A 21,907-nucleotide genomic window follows, 5' to 3' on the forward strand; every position below is an offset into this window, starting at 1 on the left:
TGAAAAGTCTCCCGTGTGCCAAACTTGTAGAACTATGGAGGTCGATGAGAAAACACGAATGGCCCTATCTAGAGCCAGTGTTTGGTTTGTCCGTTCTGGGCTACTGTAGAAAATGGCGGCCGGCTCCATGAAGAGAACCCGCTCTGTATGTAGATATAAACGGTTCATTCTAAGGTAACAAAAACACAATGATTCTTATTTTCAGGTGATTATACACTAAAGAAAACATACTTATTAATATTATATTCCAATTTCTGCCAATAGATCCCCCGAAATGCTACACACTGTTCAATTAAGTAATTTCACTGAACCACACTAGGTTAAATAATTGACTAATTAGTGAATTTATTAATAAAGGACACTCTTGGTGGTTGTGCAACGGCATGCATGATTGCATGATTTCTTTTTTTATTAATAAACAAACTGTAAAAATGTAACGTGAAACAGAAAAATAACAATTGATTAGAAATTGGCCTTATTTTTAGCTTGCCGCATTTGCCAACAGAGAGAAATGATGTCTCACTGAAAGACTGAAAACATAGTTAATAACAATCATATGATATTACATTATTAATGATGACATTATTGATTTGATTAATAATTTCCATACACCAAAGAAATACTTATAAGATTCAAATCCTGGAATGGTTCATGGCACTGATGTGATCAAGTTACTTTCAGTTCATTCAATGGTACAGCTAATTTGTCAGTAATGGGGCTATATTACTCCATTATCTATTAACACGTTTTAATATTTGTGGACTTTTTATTTCTTTTTTAAATCTATAAAAAATTGAGAAACACACATTGAGACCATTGAGCCACCAAGACACTACATAGTATTTGAATTTTGAAGATGTAACCTCTGAACTGAATGAACTGAAAGTACAGTATGCAACCTTGTTAAACACCTGCATCTGTAATCTTGTTATGAAGCCAGGTAAAATGAGCACCATATATTGTAAACATTAAATTGTGTATAATTTGTTTTTTTCTCTCTTAAAAATACATATTACTCACAAACAAATTCAAAAGCATATGCACAGACATGCAGTATGCATGCAAGATGCACACCTTTTTACCACAAACATTGTGTGGATAGAATAAGCTCTTCCTCTCTTCGCAGTGGCATGAACATCGTCTTCTGAAATCCTTGGTAAAGCCTGCTAATCCATAATCCCACTGGTCCCTTTAGTCTCTGTGCAAGGACTGTCCAACAACACACAGGTCCGGGTGTGATGCAGAGCGTAGTGTAGCCCTGAGGTTTGATTGGCTCTCCCATAATTCTTCATCTCTGGTTGGTTCATCGTCCAGCCTATAAGAATGAATGGAGAATGTTGTCAATAACAATTAGAGAAGTGGGCCAGGAGGGTGTGTGTCAGTTATAAACAGGAAGGGTGCATGACTGAGATTAGTTTGTGAAGTGATTTATAGGTTCACTCAGTTACTCTGAAAGTAATCATGTAAGACCACACATAGGTGCAAAAAACCCTAAAATTAACACATTCAAGATTTTTGGAGTTTTACTGCAGACTATTGTGACAAATAACCCTGGATATACTCAACATTTAAAATTAATGCATTATTCAACACAGAAACGGCAAGATAAATACATAGTGGAGAGAAGAGAGATTTAAAAAGACTGGCTTTATATCTTTTATACTGGATGTGATACTCTCTAGTTTATGTCTCCATAATTCGAATATTCTCTTTTATCCTTGATGTACTCTCATAACATCTTGGGAACGTGTCAGCTTTATGTCTAAATGTGGTTAGCGTAAAAGATGATTGAATGATAATCTAATAATGTGGTATAACAGCTTTGTCAAATCAGTCAGATACTTAAACAAGATACTGTATTTGAGGCAACTACATTTGCTTATCTCAGACACAGTCATGTCTCAGTAGACATATGTCATGTTATTAACTTAGCATATTGTGTTTGAAGCTAATTGCAGTAGGGTTTGATACCGATGTTTAGTGAGAATGAAATATATGTCTGACTTGGTCATTTTTATGTAAATACATGTATGACTAAAAACCTAAACTGTAAGTGTGTCAGCCATTTTTGAGAGAAATCATCAATGTAACGATGAGCTAGTGATGGTTTATTTTATGGGTCCCTAACTTTGCTACTAAATTTCAGGAAATTGTCCTAATCATTTCCTAGATAGGAGCTGGATATTTCCTGGAAAGGGTTGTGTAATTTGGTAGTATATGGGGTATGGGGGAAATGGTCAGGTGGTACAGTTGGTAGCTAATCACTCATGGACAAAAAAACAACAACTAATGTACAAATATGCAGTTTGACAACCAAAACTAAAAAGTTTCCTGAGTGGTTGAAAATCACAGCTAAACATATAATGAAACAATTGTGAAGCATAAACTTACAAATGAACATTTACTTGGTTCCCCAGTGGATCTTTGTCATTTAAAGATGTGTTAAGAATCTCAGTTATTATGAATTTTGAACATACTGTTTTCTATTTTCACTATAACTGCTATAGTTTTCCTGGTTGTCTCAGAAAAACTCAATGAGTGAGTACATATCAACTAAACTAATGACATTCTCCATTTTCCTTCTAATTAGTATATTGCATTGCCTGTTGTGGGAAATTTCCAAAGAATTAACTATATCTCATACCAGCAAATTACTAGAATTTACAGGAAATGAAGGTACCTGTAAAATATACCATTACAAAAGATTGAATGAAAAGCCAAATTTAAGAATTTAGGATCTGTAACATAGAAACATGGTACTCACCCCTGTTGGTATATTGCTGGCTCACTCCCACAAGTCTCAGCCACTGAGATGCCTGGCGATCTTGGTGGCAGACTTAGACTTGGCCTTCGGTCTGATTGGCTACGTCGGACGAAGGGCCGAGGTCCTTGAACGGATACAGGAAACCTCCCACGACTCCCCCAAGTACGTGAGAGAAAAGAGACCCCGGTAGCAGCCCATGCTTGAGGGGGTCGAGGAACTTGACAAGGCTGGGCCTCAAACAGAGATGGGGACGCACGGCAGAACACTGAACGTGCATTACTGTTCATCCGAGCGCTAGATAAGTCCTCACTGCTGTTCTCTCTTGACCATCTTTGTACTTTTGGCGAGGCTGGTGGAGATGGTGCTTTGAAAGGATAGGAGGAGGGTGAATTTGAGTTCAAAATGTTCTGCTTGCTGACAGGTGGGCTGGGGAGCCTCCCCTGAACTGCTGGTGGTGAGGGGAGTTTCCTGTTAACAGGGGGGCTAGTTGAGGGTGGAGTAGGTTGCCTTTTGAAGTTATGGGGACTAGGAAGTCTTCGATGTTGACTGCTTGGTGTAGAAGGTGTGGAGGGTAACATTCGCCCCCTATTCATGGGTGGCGTGGCAGGTGGTTGGCTCCTGGCCGATGAAGAAGGAGGCACTGTAGACATTGTAGTGTTAGATTTAGGCACTGAAAGATTGCCACCATTTTGTCCGTCAGCTAATTCTTCTTGACTGGCAGATGAATTTGCTGCTACATAACTTGTTGACGATGTCTGCAAGTCTGAAGAGTGTCGTTGGTGTATGGTCTTTCTGCCTTGCTGGTACAAGGAGTCCTTTTCCTTTCCTGGGTCTGCCTCTCGTTGGAGATCTGGTAGACTGACCTTTGACAGAGCAGATGTGTCTTGTTGATCCGCTCTAGCAAGGGAAATAACCTTGGAAGCTTGTGGCGGGCCTCCTTTACTTGGCAGCACTGACTGAACTGAGGCTCTCAGTCGTTGCGATATTGTAGCCCTTTTTAATACAGGCGACTTTCCAACTTTCGTAGCCCCTTCATCTGCTACACCAGTTGAAAGAATCTGGGCACTTTCAAAGGAATTATCCATTAATACCTCTAGTGGAGGTGGCGGAAGACTATCCAGATCTAAATCATTGGTTTTCTCAGAGGAAGTGGTGTCAGGTCTACAGCTTGTTATCCCCATACTAAGCACAGCTTCTACATTCCCTAAACCAGGTAACACAGGAACGCCACACTTCCGTACTCCTTTGAGAGGCCCCAGAACTTTAGGACTTTCTAGATCCTCTATTCCTTGACTGAAGGTATCAATCAGTCTTTTGACTGAGTTCCTACCTCTGTAAAGGCCTGAAGATGGTCGTGGTGATGAAGGAGGGCTAGGGGGTGGGGTGGCTTTTATAGGACCCTTGGATGTTTTATTGTCCTTCAGTTTATCATCTTCCACATCACTGGCTACCTCCTGTTTTTTACTGTTGCGCCTTGTAAGGCCTGCTTCATCATCAAGTGGTTGGGGATTGCCGTTCTTCTGTAATGGGGGATTTTTGCGATTTATTGCTGGAGATTGTGCCGGTGACGTTCCTTGATTTTGTTTTGATGGAGCGGTCTTCATGCTTCCACCTGCCTTGCTTTTACTCATCCTCTGCAACCGCTGGTTTAAATCCTTCTGGGTCCTTTCTAGTTCAAGCAGCGTAGGATCTTCACCTTTGCTCCGCAGGGATTCTGCTGACTGGGAACGTCGATCTCTAGCCACCCCTGGTGTCTTTTTTACCACTGCCTTCCGAAAAGGTGCTGTTGTTTGAGGCCTCCTCGGAGATTGTTCCTCCTCCTCCGTCCACTGGCGTCTACTGCTTTTTGGGCTGCCAACTGCCTTTGTTTTGGCACTAGCACTCTGTGATGGGACAAACTGTATCCTACCACTTATAGCATTTTTCATTTTGAGAGTCATTTCGACATTTTGAGGATTCTCTATGCGCTTTGGGGGTAGGCGGCGTGGGTGTTCTCGGTCTACAGGTGAAGAATTTGATCGCTTTCTAAACCCTACATCTCCCATGCCTCTATCCATCTCCTTATCATCATCATTGTCGTCTTCCTCCCCATAATCTAAGGAGACTGATCCTAGCAATGAATCTCTGTGGTAATTAGCCATTATGGTACATATAGAGCCTAATGAGTTGAGTGAGGAGAGGGAAACACTTGGACTTATTTGACTTGCAAGCTTTCGCCTTGATATTCCTTGCCTAATGTTCGTGGAGGTGTGTCCCATAGGACTGACAGACTGAGTAGTTCTATTTGTCCCAGTGGACGCACCACTCCCTCGTCTATGGCGTCTTTCAGATCCAGCAAGGGATTCATTCTCAGCCCCAATACCACTGTCCTCACTGAAAAGAGCAGAATCCTCTGGTCCAGGCTTGCGCAGAGAGGCCATTTCAATGCGAGACAGGAGTTGCATTAGCCTACTCTCTGCTGCACGTTTGACTTTCAGTTTCTCCTCTAAAAGCTCTGAGACAGAGGCAAAGTACTCCACTGCCTCCTCCAAAGCAGCCTCCCCAATTCCGGCAACAGTCTGGCTCACATTTCGCATTCTCTGTGTGGTGTACTGAAGCAGCTGCTGCAACAAATCCGGTGGGGGCTCAACATTAGCAGAGCCAGACTTCAAAGGTGGAGAAGATGAGAGGTTTTTCATTTGACTTGGCCATGCAAGATGTTCTCCATTTTCTTTTAAAACTTTCTCTCCCTCGTCTGCCATCTCCTCTAGTCCCTGAATGATTTCCTCGTAGCGTAGAGCCATAAAAGCCACCATAGTCTGCACAGAAACCTGTGTTTGGGTTGCTTGTTCCAAAAGTCCTAGTAAAACATCATATTTGTTTATGCTGGGATTCAGAAAGGCATAGGCAGCTTGGTGAGCTTTTACCAACGGTTCAGGGAAGTCCACTTTCTGTTCTGGTGGTTTTTCTTTGTCCTTGTCTTTCTTTTTTAGCCCCTTAATACCTCTGGTATTTTTCTTTTGTTTTCTGCCAGGCTTTTTTTCTGTCACATCCTGCTTGTCAACATTTTTGTCTTTTCTCTGTGAAACTGTGTTGTTGTCCATTCCTTGACTCCCCGGTTTATCCACGTTTACTGCGTCAGGGACGAGCTCAGTCACAGATCTCTTTTTTTGTGGTGTCATATGAGTCTCTTTCTGTAATACCTGGGTTTGTGTGGCGGCCTTCCTCTCCTTTGTATCCCCATCTGTTGATCCAGTTGAATTACGATTCTCTCCATCTTCATGGGGATCTCTGGGGCTTTCTGGAGGTGCAGGGGGAAGCATTCTCCCCTTCCTATTGGGACCCAGAATCCCAAACTGGTTACCCTTGGATGGTGAGCAGCCCATTTCGGATGCTTTCAAATACAAGCTGATTTTTGTGTCCTCCTTGAGATGCTAACACAACAGTGCAGTGAACGATGCAAAGAATAGCCAAGGTCCTTAGCCACCTGCTGTATCTGTCATTTTCAGATAGCTGAGGTTGTCGAGTCTGATAAGGTCCCTCTCCACAAGGATGCTACCAAAACAAAACAATGATCCATCCATTTTACAAATCTCTCCCACCTGTCATAGATAGGCGAAATAAATCCACAGATCGATGCTCATGTTCATAAAAAATGTCCTTGTAGCGTGCTCTGAAACACACCCTTCTCTACCTTGCTAAGGACAAGCCGCTGAGAGGATTAGTGAAGCTTTCAGTGAACTCCTCAGCACGAACATATGTCACGTTAAAGCATATAAAACTCACCTACTTGTAAGACTATAAGCTCATTTACGTAATGAGGAGCTGCAGGCCTCAGGTGGCTTTTTATAGCCTGCAAAACAATATCTCTCTATTTAGCCCTAAGGCCATTTCCATTGCAAAAACAAAAAAAGTCAACTTGATTTAAAAAAGGAGAAAGTGTTTCTTTTCAATGGCATTATATTCAGTTGCAGCTATATGCACAAAACAGGTACTTATAGTTCTATTCTATCAAAAATGATGTGATATAGAACATTTATATCACTGATGTTTTAGTAAACATGAATAATGTTTCCATTTGACATAATGTCCAAAAACAGACTTAAATACCTTTGTCATACAGTCGTACAGTAAGTTATTTTGGTGATTTGCTAATCTTCTCTTAACTTCTATATCCAGCATCAGTTCACTGGAACAGTGAGGCAAGCTTTAAAATAACTTGAACTGCCTCTGCCTCTCTGTAGTAGACACTTTCAATAAGATGAATATATTTAGAAGGCTAAACTCTATGGTTTAGATTAGGGATGCACCAATACCGGATTGGATATCGGGCCGATACTGACTCAAATAGCTGGAGCGGATATCAGTGATAATGGGGACGATCTAATAATTCAATTCTATGTTTATATACAATATACATTATATACTGGAATTGTAATTCCTGTTAGTTTTGAAGATGTTTTTAAGAAGTTTCTGATGTACGATTTATTTTAATAATAAATAACAATTCACAAAATTTATATCTATGAATTTAGTTGTTACAATTTTGTTTTACAAAGAAAGTCAAGCCTGGTGTTGCCTTACACATAAAAGAACAGCTCATTAATTAAACACCTGGTATCAGATCGGTACTCAGTATCGGCCGATAGCCCAGGTATCGCTATCGGTATCGTGACTGAAAAAGTTGGATCGTGCATCCCTAGTTTAGATTAGCATGACATCAAACTTAACCATGATGTGATAAAGGCTTTTTCACAATGAAATAATTTGTCATTTTTGCACATAACTTGTTACAGTTGATTTTATTACCCAAATCAATTAATTTGTGAAAACATTTCCTCTCATTTGGTTATTCTGGACCTATTTCTGGTTACATGTGCATGTATCTGCCCTATCATAAATATTATATGAATTACTACAAACTGAATCTCTTTAGTATGGAAGATGCTTAACACTCCAATCACTATGTGCCCTTGACTTCTTGCCTCACACATCGTCAGATCACAGCGGAAAGAAGAATTACAATCAGTTTTCTGTCTGTGTAGAGGAAGCTCACAGTTGTACCCCTATCCATGTCCTACATAACCCATTCACCTCAACATGTTCTTGTGCTACACTCATTTAAAGTAGTGTGATTGTTTTGCATTGTCTCATATTTTCTTATATTCCTATTATACAGTATCTCTGTCTCTGTAATCTCTGTCAAGTAACCATTTAATGCATTATTGTTTTATAATAATAATAAAAATAACTAGATACCTTAAGCCTCCATTTTCACAAATTACAGCTGCTCTCTCCCACCAAACTATGCTCAGTACACTGATCAAATTTCCACTATTCTCTGGCCTGTCTGTCTTGTTCTTCTATGCAATACTATAGACTTAGGCTTCACTGAAATATGAAATAAACAAGAAATATGAAATAATAAATTAATCCAACCAGGTGCTAAATACACCCATTTATTTATTTATGTATTGTGAATGAAAAAAACAGTGTTTAAAGTCGAATTAAATTTAATTATTAAATGCATAACAATAACAGTACAGAACAAATGATAAACTGTACATTTAATCCAAATTGTGAAGCAATAACTGCAGGACGTTTGTGTAAAACAAGAGATTTGGATGAATTTTGAGCAGATTATTTCCAGTGAATATTGCTTCAGAGATGAGGTTTCCTATTTTTTTTTTATTTTTTTTTCCTCCCTGACGCTTTTCCATTGTTCTATTAGCTCTTTGGTTGTTTTAACTGCGTGCTTTTCTAATGCAGGCTGCCTCTGTGAATACTACTCATGTCCAGGTCTTCACCGTGCCCTTATCCTAATCCTAATAACCCAAACTTTAAAAATAGCAATTCCAATTTTTTTTTCCCCCAGAAATTAATGAAATGCTGAGATAGGCCAACTGTTTATATTTTTGAAAAGTTGTCTTACAGCCCTTAAAATCAAGAAGGCCTCACGACCCCATGTGAAGCTTTAGATAGATAGATAGATAGATAGATAGCTAGATAGATCGATAGATAGATAGATAGATAGATAGTAACTTTATTGATCCCAAGGGAAATTCAAGAACCCTAGGTGACCCCTAGTAGGGGTCAGGACCCCCAGGTTGGGAACCAGTGGAGTAGATTATCGAAAGAGAAAGACTGCGTTTTCAATAATGATTTGAAAAAAAATACGTTTTTTTTTGCACAATTTATTCTATTAGTTTTACCTTTATATGAATGTGTCTTTACCTAAATTCAGGGGCTGCAGCCTGATACAGCAGCTATAGAGGGAGGGAGTTTCACCATAACATAACAAAGAAGAAGGAGAAGACATAATTCATTTGATTAATATCTCAGCAAAATATTACATACATAAAATAATATGGCTTAAAAGAATACACTCCTTTTATATTTTTAAAGATACTGATTTTAAACCATATTTGACTATGATAGAAAAACTCAAACTCAAAAATTCTAAATTGGCAAAAATTATATTCTATTTATTCTATTAAAATTAGATTGATTAGACATTTCAAATTTATTCCAATTGTTTAACAGACCCCGATTGTTTTGTTTTTTTATTTTATTTTATGTTTTTATTCATCTCTTCCTGTCCTTACATTTTATTTGTTGTATAATTTATGTATTTTATTTATTATCATTATTATTATTATTATTATTATTATTATTATTATTATTATTATTATTATTATTATTATTATTATTTTTAATATGTAAAATATATTTGCTGAATTTTTTGTAATGAAAAATCTGAACATTGAAATTGAAGAAGAAGAAGAAGAAGAAGAAGAAGAAGAAGAAGAAGAAGAAGAAGAAGAAAAAGGGAGGAGCGATTGGTCCTCGTCCCCGCGTGCAGGTGTACTGCTCAGCGATTGGCGCGGAGCCTGAAGCGCGTTCGTTCCCAAACCTACATCTCCTCTTTCAGTGTGTCCTAGCTGTTAACTACTGATGACTGATGACTACTTTATGCTCAGTTTGAGCTGTTTTAAAAGGTGTAGCTCGGTGTTAGCATTCTCTCCTGTTCTCAAGGACATAGTTCGCTTCAGCTCTTTCAGCTCTTTTAGCTTCTGTCCCGGTGTGTCTCTGATAACCGGCAGCATCAGGAACACTGAAACATCTCCACTACTCATCGGTGTTCAAGGTAAGTTAACTCGGCTAGCTAGCTAAATGCTCACCTCTCTGCTCCACTCACTGAAGCTAAAGGGAGAACCGCAGAGGTGATGGACGTTGATAGGATACATTAACTTTAAGACTTGTTTGTGTGTTTGTGTGTTTGTTTGTTTGTTTGTTTGTTTGTTTGTAAACCAGAACTAGTTCGGTAATGACATTAAAGTTAGCTTCATACCAGCTAGCTGGCTGACAGCTGTTTTGCTAGGTGGCTTGACATGAGATTCATTAGAGATATATACAACGTAATTTTGCCTAGTCAAAACTCTAATTCAAGATATCCCTAATTACATTTTGACTAGTACGATTCTAACTACTTTTGCCATTCAGAATAATAGATATGTTGTGGTTAAAAACAAATCTTTGTTTAACAAGGACTGGATGGAGAAAGGAATTTGGTCGGTGACTCACTTAGTTGATAGTAGTGGCTGTATCATGTCGTATGAGAGTTTCTGTCTTAGATATTATTTAATTGGCAATCGTGACATATTTAAATCCATAATTAAAGCCATCCCCATCTCTATTATATGCTTGATTAGAGGAATTTTAACAAATCCTCCTCCTATCACACCTCGTCTCCCACAACTTTTAGTTGGTGGCTGTGACTGTAGTGAAATCAAAATCCCAAACAAAACAATTAGAAATATGTTTAATGACATCTCATACCCTATAGTATCGTACAGAAACTCAATTTCACAAATCTATCAGAAAGAAACTATTCACGTGTTACGAAACTAAATATCTAAAATTCCCCATAACTCCCAAAGCCAAAGAAATCCATTTTAAAATAAATAAAAAAACCTAAAAACTTTTGCCATTCATGTGTATGGGGTTCGTCATTACGGATATCCGTAATTCACATTGCGGATATCCGCAACTGAATTATGACTTGTCGTAATTCCAGTTTCAGATATCTACAATTTAATTCTGACTAGTCATAATTCCAGTTAAAGATGTGTTTAATTCCTCAATTGAAGATATCTACATTGTCAAAATAAAATTGACTAGTCAGTATCTCAAACTGGAGTTGGGGATAGTCAAAATGTACAGTAAATACAGATATCTTGAATTAGAGTTTTGACAAGGTGAAATTACATTGCAGATATCTGTAATTACGTCAGAAGCAACGGCAAGAGGGAGGCGGAAGCTATTCAAACATACTATGGCGCTGCACTGCAGCCGTATGGGTTTATAAAGTGTGTCCGGAGACAATAAATCTACAATAAGCTGTACATTTCTACCACAACTCTCTAGCTAAAAAAGCTCTCGTTTGCCACAAATCCCTTGATGATGAGCTCTTTCTATTTCATGGCATTTTCTAACTATCTGATCCACAACGGTCCCTGACCACTCGTCTCACAGCCGGCTGCACATAGAGACCGATGTTATGTGTCCAGCTCGGAGGACGGCTCGTTGTGATTAAAACGAGGTTGTAGCTCGTTGTCTACCTTACTACTTACTTACTGTAACAATGTTTCACTGATGAGTTATTGACCCGGGAAGTTTGAATCTGTGACTATCTTTCCATCTTTACCGAACTATCCAAGTTATCAAATCCCCAAATTCCACATCCAAAAATGAGGTAATGTTAATTCTGGATAGTCAAGTTTAGCTATTAAATATTAAAACGGCTTGCCATTGCTTTGTGTATACTGGAACCTTATTTTGGGTTTGCTGCTAAGCACTTAATGTTAATTTTTCAATCTCTCCTACATTTCCTCACAGAAACACACCATCACTCTCCACTACAGATGATCTAAAGTGAAGCATGATGAAGCACACACGCAGTTGGTGCCAGGCTAATTTTACTCCCTCAGTACCTGTTGGCGGAGTCAAACCCAGCAACTCACACTCCCTCCAAATCAGAAGAGCTCTCCTGCTCAAAAGAGCCAACGGCCAAGACGCCCAGGGCCCACCAGGGAAGAGCCAGCCGAGCCAGCGTACGAATGACTTCAATGGTGCCAAAGTGACCATGTCCCCAACTATTGTCATCCAGCGGCAGGAAATGGCATCGTTCTTCAGACTTTTTGGTATATATATGTTTCAATTCAGTGGCATCATAGTGACCAATCTTACTTTTAAACATGAACGAATGAAGAGTGTTTGACATTTGATATTAAATAATTATGTTTGGTTACAGATGATGATGTGATCCATGACTTTCTGTGGATGGACTGTTGCTGTAAAATGACTGACAAGGTAAGTTGGTAACCCCATACTGTACCAACAACAGTGTATGTCACATAGAAGTGGTGTACATCATCTGCAAGCAGGGAACCTGAAGATTAATTTGAGATGTGTGTCAAGTTGTTCTAGTCATTAATAAGAAATATAAAAAATAATTAATAAATGAATTAATGAATTAAAATAAATTGCATTCCCATGCTCTATTATGTCTCATAAGTTGTTGCAGCAATTTTGTGGTTATTTGGTGCTAAATATAACCGTTTTACCACTCAAAATGAAAATGATCAATAATCCCTTTTGACATTTGGAGATTTCTGCAACAATTGCATTTTTTGGCAATTAGATGGAGAGCGTTTCTGTTCTGGAAACTGCTTAGAAACCCCCTTATTGTCAATCTAGTTAGGAAAGCCATCCATCCTCTGAATGCTCTAGGCCTCTAGTTTGTGGCTGTAAAGTTTCATGAGGCTGTGATTATCCTAGAGGTCACCACAGGTCATTTTATACAATGATGTCAAATTTCAAAAAATGGTCTCACTACAATTAAGTGGCAATTGATGTAATTCCAAGACAGTTTAGGGACCCTAGTATGCAGAAATATTCAAATACACCATTTTAGAATAGGCGAAAATGACACATTTATTCTGCTTTCAAAAAACTGCATGATTTTTGCCCCAAACTGCATGTGATTATCATAAAGTGTGCATGTCTGTAAAGGGGAGACTCGTGGGTACCCATAAAACCCATTTTCAGTCACATATCTTGAGGTCAGAGGTCAAGGGACGCCTTTGTTAATTGCGATGCCAGTTTTTCCTCGCCAAATTTTAGCGCAACTTCGTAGTGTTATTTAGCCATCTTCACTCTAGCTTGAAAACTCAGCCCGCAACAACCTCTGAAAGACAGAATACAGTTTTAAGGGGTTAAGTAAATGACTTGGTGACAAAATCTCTTTGAAGCTTCAAGATTCTTACAATTAACTGACTCCAACGTTTCTCCCTAATTCATCAGTACCTTCTAGCCATGACCTTTGTGTACTTCAAAAGGGCGTGCTTCACTATTCCCGAATACACCAGGAAGAATTTTTTCGTTGCACTGTAAGTTTCAAAGCTTTTGTATCTTGTTATTCTCATAAAAAGTGAAACATTGTGTGCCACTGCTGGACAAACTGTAACCCTAAATTTAGCTAAATGTGCTCATAGGTATCTCGCCAACACCATGGAGGAGGATGAGGAGGAGAGTAAGTACGAGATATTTCCGTGGGCCCTGGGCAAGAACTGGAGGAAGCAGTTTCCCCGCTTCCTCAAGCAGCGAGACAAGCTGTGGGCTCGCGTCGAGTACAGAGCTGCCGTCAGCAGGCGTTGCTGCGAAGAGGTACACACGAGTAGAACTGCCCGGGGAGAATGATAAATGTTGTTTCTTTGGGAATCTTTTAAGGGTCTTGTTTTTGCTGCACAGTGCAATTTTCCATCTCTGTTGTTTTTTTTTCTTCTGATGGAGCTGTATCTCTGTCCTCCAGGTGATGGCCATCGTGTCCTCTCACTCCGTGTGGCAGCGAGAGCGTTCGGAACACCACAGCGGCGCCCAGCGGCAGTACGAACACCGAGACCACACTCGTATTCCCCGCGGGCCCTCGGCCTCCCCCGTCTCCTGTGCCCTCTGTAACCGTGGCGCCGGGGTAGATCGAGGCCAGGGCTCCTCTTCTCCCTCCAGAGGCTCTTCTGCGCAGACCCCAAACCCTGCCTTTCCTCACCCATTCACCTCCACACTGAGTTTGGAGGTCACCCCACCCAGGGCCGCAGCCTCCCGCAGGAAGGCGGCAGAGACGAAAATCCAGGCACAACATTCCTTCTGCTGCTGTGCCGAGGAGGTTCCCAGTAGGTATCACGTTTCCCAAAAGCATAAATGATTGTAAAATCCATCTCAGGGACCTTCTTAAGCTTAAGACGTGTTTCCCAAAAGCATTGTAATTTAAAAATAGAAATGATCGCAGATTAACAAGTACTTCTTACCCACTTGTACTGTAGAGGCTGTCTTCAGAGGCTCTGGCAAATGAATCACACATTTTTTATCTGTTCGAAATGTACCTTAAAGGGAGATTTGTCAAGTATGTAATACTCTTATCAACATGGGAGTGGACAAATATGCTTGCTTTATGCAAATGTATGTATATATTTATTTTTGGAAATCGATTAACAACACAAAACGATGGCAAATATAGTCCAGAAACCCTCACAGGTACTGCATTTAGCATAAAAAATATGCTTAAATCATAACATGGCAAACTGCAGCCCAACAGGCAACAACAGCTGTCAGTGTGTCAGTGTGTTGACTTGACTATGACTTTCCCCAAACTGCATGTGATTATCATAAAGTGGGCATGTCTGTAAAGGGGAGACTTGTGGGTACCCGTAGAACCCATTTACATTCACATATCTTGAGGTCAGAGGTCAAGGGACCCTTTGAAAATGGACATGACAGTTTTTCCTCGCCAAAATTTCATGTAAGTTTGGAGCATCATTTAGCCACCCGCATCTTCACTCTAGCTTTAAAACTACGCGCTACAACATAAAAAATTGCAAGTTGCGTTAATGCGCCATAGGCATAGTCATTCAACCCTCCCAGAACCCCAACCCTTGCCTCGTAAACCGCAATACACATCAGACATCACAATGGTTTTAAAACAAAAAATAAAGACATAAATAAACAATTGGTCCCTGATGTTGTTTGCCTAAAAGTGTTTAGTCAGTTTCACTACAATTTACACTTTTATTAACAAATAGATGCGGCTGGTCAGATTAAAAAGTGTGAGAAAGAGAGTTACAGGGGTGAAAAGTGTATTTCTTTATTTCTATATTTGTTACCTCAATGCAGAAAATGAGGAAGGGCGCACACCAGGATTTTTTTTTTTTTTAAAGGGTGTCCAGCGTCCCCCAGAGGGTGGCGCCCTAGACGACTGCATAGATGGCCTATGCCTTAAGCAGGCCCTGACACAAAAACAACGGAAAATAGGGTCCAGTTTGAAAAGTACCAAAGTTACCCTTAAAGACCAAACTTAACAGAGAAATTATCACTTGAACATACATCGGTGTGATAAGAACTACCTAAAATGACATCATTTGTTAAACTTACTTACTTTGTGTGTGTGGATTGTGTGTAGATGTGATTTAGCTGGATTACACCTGGGAGGTATTTCACAAAGCAGGGTTAGAAAGTGAAGCTAAGAAAGACTCCCTGTGATAACAACTTGAAAACCTTGAATATTAAGTTTAGAAATAGGATTAATTCCAGCACTTTGATCGTAAAGATATTTCTTGTCTCAAGTTGCACTAAACTACATTTTTCTATCCTCCCTGTTTGTTAGAGAACAAGTCTTCCTGCAGGTCCACATATGACACCTCCATGGACTGGATCAGCGAGGAGTAGAGCGTCACACCACCACCTCAGCAGTTCTGACCCAGCTGTTCTGTGCATCGCTGTCTCTCCTCTTTAATACAACTTTTACTCTGAAGTAAAAGGTCTGAATCACAAGTGTAACTCACGAGTTTGTGTTTACCTCTTTTAAATGCAAATGTGGTACCGATTCAACAGAACAAAGTTTACCATTTACTGTCATTCCATACGTCATACTCTGATGGAAACATGCCGAAACAGACTGATATGACTCACCAAAGAGTGTTGTAAAGATGTGTTTAACCTGCACTGAGTTCTTGGTTTTTATTTATATATTTATTTATTACTGTACTGTACTGAAGCACTTCTGGGATTTTTTTGATCACCATTTATTTATTCACGGATGTTAAATGAAATGAAAAAAATTGAGTTTGACATTTTTCAATCAAAGTTTAGCCACTGATACGTGTCCTTAACGCAGGATTTGATGCATTTTCACACACTGGGATTCTACTGGGCATTGTTTTTAGTATTGTTGCCAAAGTGCCGGTTTAATGATCCAACACTGCCTCTTGAGTTTTGAATAAAGGCTTGAATTTAAATTTGTGAGTCTTTATTACAAACTTCTGTTATGCACTTAAGTTATCACAGGAATGGAGAAAATACACCTGGTTTTCCCAACCTCAACCTGTGTTTTGCACATATGTGGCTCTTTACATGCAGGCAATTACTGCATATATTCACACAAGTGCACAGATTTTTAATTGGCATTTACTAGATAGACTTTTCATGAAAAAAATGCATATCAAAACACACAACAGTGACTATTTTGACCATTTATTTTTTTAATTATTTACAGTTATAATTTAATCGATATGCAACAGTAATTTTTGTCCATGGTCCCTAGCAGGCAGAACAGCTACTGCACACACTTCCTCAGTTTGACCAGGAATGCTGAAGAGAGAAAAGTAGACTGAGCAGTTATTTACAACATTATACACACACTGTTGTTGACTGGGACTAGTAATGTACTATCTGACCTGTGTGGCTCAGTTGTTCAGGATGAGGTCTGGCTATATAGGGAATACTCCCGAAGGCCGGGTGTTCCTCTGTGGTCATCTCTTCTGAAATAGAACAGTAATGGAAAAAAAATGCTCAACAAATATCATTTAGGACAAATCGACACAAGCACGTTGATCTGTCGTGTCACTTTAAATCACCTTTGTCGGCCTCGTCTGACGTCTCGCCCTCCTTCTCCCTCTGGTCTTCTTCCGTGATCGGAACTTTCCTGACGCAGTACTTCCCGTTTTTCTGGAGGGCCGGCGCCACCACCCACTCTCGGATCGGAACCTCGATGATGCGTTCACACAGCAACGGGAGCGCCGAACATCGAAGCCCTTCCAGCAGGTCAATGACCTGTGTTATGCTGTGTTCCAGAGAGGGACAGTCAGAATGCACTGACGTGACTCTTTATTACTACCATACTTAAAAAATCATGTTTGTTTTTCTTATTCTTACGCACTCAGGGCAATCCAAATTTTGTACATTATTTTAAATCAAGACACATCCCGCTTTGAAAAGTTAATCGTTTGACACCGCTCTCATGTCTGTACTGTAAATGTGAAGCTGGAGTCAGCAGCTGGCTAGCTGAGCTTAGCACAAAGACTGGAAACAGGTGGAAACAGCTAGCCTGGCTCTATCTGAAGGTTAAAAAAAAAGAAATCACTTCTCCGCACATCTAGAGCTCACTAACTTTTGCCCATGTGACCTGATGCAGGTTTCTGCATGATGACGCTGCTGCATGCTACTTCGATGGCATGCTCCCAGTTTGTAGAAGCAGACAGGAGTACTGGTACGGAAGCTAAGCAATGCACTGCTGTGTGGCTAGTTTGGATCCAAAAGTCACACAACAATACAAACAAACTAACCGATCGATGCAGCGGCAGACCAGCAACTCCCGTGTTCTGCGAAGTAAAATTACTGTTTTTGTGAATGGAGTCTGGTGGCTTTGAGGACGATAGCGATATAACAGCTTCAGTTCCCCGTCAAAAAAGGGCTGTCTGATGGCGAGGTAAAGTGGCTGTGGACGGGAGAAGCAGGAAAACATATTTTAGCCACCTAAAAAAAAATCAATATCAGTTGAAGTGGACGTTATATTTAAAATATTTCCACCGCTTTACCTCGCCATCAGACAGTCCTTTCGCGACAGGGGAGCTTTATATCGCGGTCTTCAAAGCCACCAGACTCCATTGACAAAAACAGTAATTTTGCCTTGCAGAACACGGGAGTATATACTGTATACAACCCCACTTCAAAAAATCCAGTTCAGTTATTTCCAAACTTGGCACAGCTAACGTTGACTCAGCTAGTGTTAGCGTTCGCATTATTCATAACCTTATTTATTAGCTTACTTTGGTAGCCTACCTCACTGCTTTTTGCTAACGGCTGAGTGGGCATTACCATTTGAAAAAACAAACAAACAGAAAAGAACGCGGATGGACCCGCCCTTCATCTTGTGTTTTACTGAGGGTTCTGTGCCAGACTATTTCTTGACTGGGAGCGGCAACTTCCTGGAATCTTGTTGTCACCATGAGGTTGACAACTTGTCATTTTTAAACTGAAATGAAATAAATGAGATATAACATGTTAATTCGAGAATTTTAGAAGTGCTGGTAAGCTGATTTCGTTACCTTTGGATAAACTCGGGCTAGCTGTGTCCCCCCCGTTTCCAGTCTTTGAAAGCGTATTTCCCAAAATGTCAAACTATTCCTTCTCAGTATGAAGCCACTGCACTTTTTCAAAGCTAAATGTATGCAACCCCATTTAACCACTCGTGTTAGGTCTGGTTTGAAAGGTAACAGCGGACAACACTGGAGATACACACTTGGCGAGGTAGACGGCACATACAGCTCCGGGGTGCAGATGTGGAATCAAAGCGGGTAAAACCAGGTGAGGATTGATCAGGTCAAGAGCAACCTAGAACAAACAGAATGAGTAGGTGTCACGAAATCTACATTCCTGGAGTCTTAATGCAGGTAATCAGGTGTTGCCCTGTTGTTAATTTAAACACTGCCACACAGTCTTTTTAAACCAAACACTGACCGCGTGGAATCCCTGAGTAGCGAGGAGCGAGGAAGCCGTGCCGAGGTCGGCGATGTGAAAGCTGACGTTGTCGGGCCACTCCTCCCCTCGCCGCAGACCCCACGACGTCCTCCAGCGGTTGTAGTTGAGCACAGCTCTCTTGTGGTGGTCCTCCCTGACCTCTACGCTCAGCACGCTGCCTTTACAGCCGACTGGGGAAAACAAAAAACATACATGTTTAATTATGTTACCTTCAGACAGATATTTCATTATAGCATGCAGGAATACACTATACATAGCATTTCATAATTTGCAAAAAAATATATGTTAACTAAGGCTATCAAAGTTAACACGATAAAAACACGTTAACGCAAATTCATCTTAACGCCACTAATTTCTTTACTGCATTAACGCAACTTGTTTTTAGGTTTTAGGTTGGAGCAGGCTCAGTTTTAAAGCGAGAGTGAAGATACTGACATCGTATGAAAATAGAAAACCTAAAGAATGGTACCATGTCATACTAGCTTCCTTGGAAAGGAGGATGAATAACGCTCCAAACTTACGCTAAATTTTGGCGAGGAAAAACTCTCATGACCATTTTCAAAGGAGTCCATTGACCTCTGACCTCAAGATCTGTGAATGAAAATGGGTTCTATGGGTACCCACAAGTCTCCCCTTTACAGACATGCCCACTTTATGATAATCACATGCAGTTTGGGGGCAAGTCATAGTCAAGTCAGCACACTGATACACTGACAGCTGTTGTTGACTGTTGGGCTGCAGCTTACCATGTTATGATTTGAGCATATTTTTTATGCTAAATGCAGTACCTGTGAGGGTTTCTGGACAATATTTGTCATTGTTTTGTGTATGTAATTGATTGCCAATATTAAATATATACCTACATTTTCATAAAGCAAGCATATTTGCCCACTCCCATGTTGATAAGAGTATTAAATACTTGACAAATCTCCCTTTAAGGCTCATTATGAACAGAGAAAAAATGGGTGATTAATTTGCGATTAATCCCGATTAACTATTTTAATCGATTGACAGCCCTAATGTTAGCGGCTAGATTGGCACGCCCTCAAACAAAGCTAGTTAGAGTGGAGCTGGAGCAGAGTCCGAAGAGTTTGGTTTGTTGACCAATCACAACAGAGTGGGCCAACTGACCAATCAGAGCATACTGGGCTTTTCAGGAGGGCGGTAGGGGCAGGAGCTCAAACACAGCATTTCAGAAAGAAGGTGCAAAGAGGTGCTTACAGCGCAGCCGGTATAAGAAAAATAAAGCGTTTTTTTTAACATTTAAGTATGTAAACATGTTCTAGTAGAAACCCAAAATACAAGTATGAACCTAAAAATTAGCATAATGGGTCCCCTTTAATGGAAGAGAGTGAGACAATGACAGTATGATGGGTGCAGACCTGCTCTAGACAGGAACAGAGACATGGCCCCGGACCCAGAGCCTGACTCCAGCACGCGGTCTCCCTCTGTGACGTCCATCATCATCAGCATCGTACCTGCATCCTGGGAAAAGACAGAGACAAAATCTGTAAGAAGAACCAGGAATGCATGTGGGACTGTGACACACAAACAAGTGCTGTACCTTAGGGTAGGCGATGGCCGGCCCCCTCTTCATTAACAGCACATAATCCTCCAGACTGGCCCGGCGTACAAGGAGGCGAACCCCCCTGCCCGTCTTCAGAAAGCTACCTGCGGGCTGCCCGGCTATGTCGTCGTGCAGGACGATCCCCCAGCTGCTCTGCAGTCGCGTCCCGGGCCGAAGCTCGAACATCTTTCTGAACTCCACCCGGTTCTTCTTACGATACTCAGCGACAAGCAGCTCCCCAAACGCGAGCGAGCTCTCCCCGGGAAGAAGAGTGGGCGATGTCACACTTTCTCCTGTGTCTGAAGTCTCCATAGCTGCATGTGATGCATGATGGGTACCTGAATCCTCCTCTTTAGGATGTCCACTTTCCTCTTGTGATGCATGATGGGTACCTGAATCCTCCTCTCTAGGATGTCCAATTTCCTCTTGTGATGCATGATGGGTACCTGAATCTTCCTCTCTAGGATGTCCATATCCCTCTTTTGATGCATGATGGGTACCTGAATCCTCCTCTTTGGGATGTCGACTTTCCTCTTGTTGTGTGCCCGTCACCTGGATGTTGTTTGTGTCTTCTTGCTGGTCCTGCTGCTCCCTCAGTTGCATCACCTCCTGGGTCAGGGCGTCCTGGGGGAGCAGGCTGCTGATCCTCTCCAGGGGGGACAGGGGTCGTCTCCGTCTGGACAGCAGTGCTTGCCTGGAGGTCAGCTTGGCGCTCAGGGGTGAGGAGTCTGAGCTGTCACCCTGGTTTTCGTTACATTTCACAGAAGCAGTTGAAAAGGTTCTTATCTCCCTCCTACATTTATGGAGTATGAGATGTCTTTGACAGGAAGTGCTGATTCTCACCAGTCTGTGCATGACCAGCAGTCCAAAGGGCATCTGAACAGCCATTACTTCATTATTAGAACATCATATGTAAACTAAAAGCAAAGGCTATATCTTGAGATCCCATCCAGTGAATTAAAAGCTGATGAAATTGATACAAAATGAGTGCAGTTGTTAAATATAATATGAATTACTGCGAAATAAACAATATATAATAGTAAACTGGTTGAAATTTCACTTACTCCATTCACAGTGTAACTGACAGCTGGCTCGTCTTCATTTCCCCTCTGTACTGTATTTACCACCAAGGAGGTCACCATGCTGGAAAAACCATGTGAGCTGCGTCATAACTCAGCGACAGGTGTAGTAATTGAAGATAACCAGCAGAGGGAGACATTATAGCAATTCATTTTTTAATATATTTATGCCTCATTCTAAGCTCAAATAGGCATTGTACTGTGAAATACAGCAGTTTTAACACTCTCTTTGCTTTTGTTATTTCGTTTTCTGTCTTACTGTTTAATAAATTGGCTTTGGTTACGTATAATGCAAATATATGAAGTGAGTTTGGCATCACAAACAGGTCCAGAAAGGTAGTTTTTCGGATAACTGTCTTCTTCTACGCAGGAATTTACAGCAGAGAACTTCATTTGTTGTTGATGCGTTCAAGTGCTGTAAAAAAAATCGTAATTATGGCAATGGGATATCCAACAAAGTGATGCAGAGATAAAAAAAAAAAAAAAAACGTATACATTGTATTATTTATTTGTAGTTATAGAACAAACGGGGATACTTAAGTTATGGTGTCAGTTTTATGTTATTAAGTTCTTAAATGCATCAACTGGTTGTGTGCTAAATTTATTTACAGCTGCTATTGAGATAAAGCATTTAAACTAGTGAAAAGA

The 21,907-nt window shown here is 40.5% G+C and overlaps 3 protein-coding genes across 6 annotated transcripts; 1 reads left to right on the forward strand and 2 right to left on the reverse strand.

The window, feature by feature from the left end:
- Positions 1 to 329: 329 nt before the first annotated feature.
- Positions 330 to 6,467, reverse strand: pcare1 (photoreceptor cilium actin regulator 1). The gene is made up of 2 exons (XM_037796391.1): positions 2,765 to 6,467; positions 330 to 1,315 (listed from the first exon to the last, which is right to left on the reverse strand). Exons 1-2 carry the CDS (start codon positions 6,127 to 6,129, stop codon positions 1,192 to 1,194), a joined length of 3,489 nt encoding a protein of 1,162 aa, XP_037652319.1. The 5' UTR covers positions 6,130 to 6,467; the 3' UTR covers positions 330 to 1,191.
- A 3,287-nt stretch (positions 6,468 to 9,754) lies between these two features.
- On the forward strand, positions 9,755 to 16,092 carry spdya (speedy/RINGO cell cycle regulator family member A). Its single transcript, XM_037747329.1, has 7 exons — positions 9,755 to 9,890; positions 11,642 to 11,946; positions 12,057 to 12,115; positions 13,109 to 13,194; positions 13,300 to 13,471; positions 13,617 to 13,974; positions 15,462 to 16,092. Exons 2-7 carry the CDS (start codon positions 11,685 to 11,687, stop codon positions 15,521 to 15,523), a joined length of 999 nt encoding a protein of 332 aa, XP_037603257.1. The 5' UTR covers positions 9,755 to 9,890; positions 11,642 to 11,684; the 3' UTR covers positions 15,524 to 16,092.
- A 219-nt stretch (positions 16,093 to 16,311) lies between these two features.
- On the reverse strand, positions 16,312 to 21,598 carry trmt61b (tRNA methyltransferase 61B). 4 transcript variants are annotated; one of them, XM_037747328.1, is made up of 9 exons: positions 21,245 to 21,590; positions 20,681 to 21,144; positions 20,178 to 20,572; positions 19,996 to 20,098; positions 18,593 to 18,783; positions 18,375 to 18,466; positions 16,711 to 16,916; positions 16,531 to 16,614; positions 16,312 to 16,444 (listed from the first exon to the last, which is right to left on the reverse strand). In XM_037747328.1, exons 2-9 carry the CDS (start codon positions 21,066 to 21,068, stop codon positions 16,410 to 16,412), a joined length of 1,494 nt encoding a protein of 497 aa, XP_037603256.1. In that variant the 5' UTR covers positions 21,069 to 21,144; positions 21,245 to 21,590; the 3' UTR covers positions 16,312 to 16,409. The 4 variants fall into 4 exon arrangements, with proteins under 4 accessions (XP_037603256.1, XP_037603255.1, XP_037603254.1 ...); XM_037747327.1 differs by having other exon boundaries at positions 20,178 to 20,626; XM_037747326.1 differs by having other exon boundaries at positions 16,531 to 16,611; positions 20,178 to 21,144; positions 21,245 to 21,598.
- Between the last annotated feature and the right edge of the window lie 309 nt (positions 21,599 to 21,907).

The sequence above is a fragment of the Sebastes umbrosus genome, chromosome 16 (genome assembly GCF_015220745.1).
Source record: "Sebastes umbrosus isolate fSebUmb1 chromosome 16, fSebUmb1.pri, whole genome shotgun sequence".
NCBI classification, from domain to species: domain Eukaryota; kingdom Metazoa; phylum Chordata; class Actinopteri; order Perciformes; family Sebastidae; genus Sebastes; species Sebastes umbrosus.

What these genes read in the sequence shown, in the direction of transcription:
- pcare1 (XM_037796391.1), bottom strand. Translation starts at nt 6,129, where the DNA reads ATGGGCTGCTCACCATCCAAGGGTAACCAGTTTGGGATTCTGGGTCCC. An exon ending in CCAGCAATATACCAACAGGG is followed by an intron (nt 1,316 to 2,764) that starts GTGAGTACCATG and finishes TCATTCTTATAG; the next exon opens with GCTGGACGATGAACCAACCA.
- spdya (XM_037747329.1), top strand. Translation starts at nt 11,685, where the DNA reads ATGATGAAGCACACACGCAGTTGGTGCCAGGCTAATTTTACTCCCTCA. An exon ending in GCTGTAAAATGACTGACAAG is followed by an intron (nt 12,116 to 13,108) that starts GTAAGTTGGTAA and finishes CTAATTCATCAG; the next exon opens with TACCTTCTAGCCATGACCTT. An exon ending in GCAGGCGTTGCTGCGAAGAG is followed by an intron (nt 13,472 to 13,616) that starts GTACACACGAGT and finishes TCTGTCCTCCAG; the next exon opens with GTGATGGCCATCGTGTCCTC.
- trmt61b (XM_037747325.1), bottom strand. Translation starts at nt 21,068, where the DNA reads ATGGCTGTTCAGATGCCCTTTGGACTGCTGGTCATGCACAGACTGGTG. An exon ending in CGGCCATCGCCTACCCTAAG is followed by an intron (nt 20,099 to 20,177) that starts GTACAGCACTTG and finishes GTCTTTTCCCAG; the next exon opens with GATGCAGGTACGATGCTGAT. An exon ending in TCTGTTCCTGTCTAGAGCAG is followed by an intron (nt 18,784 to 19,995) that starts GTCTGCACCCAT and finishes TGTTTTCCCCAG; the next exon opens with TCGGCTGTAAAGGCAGCGTG.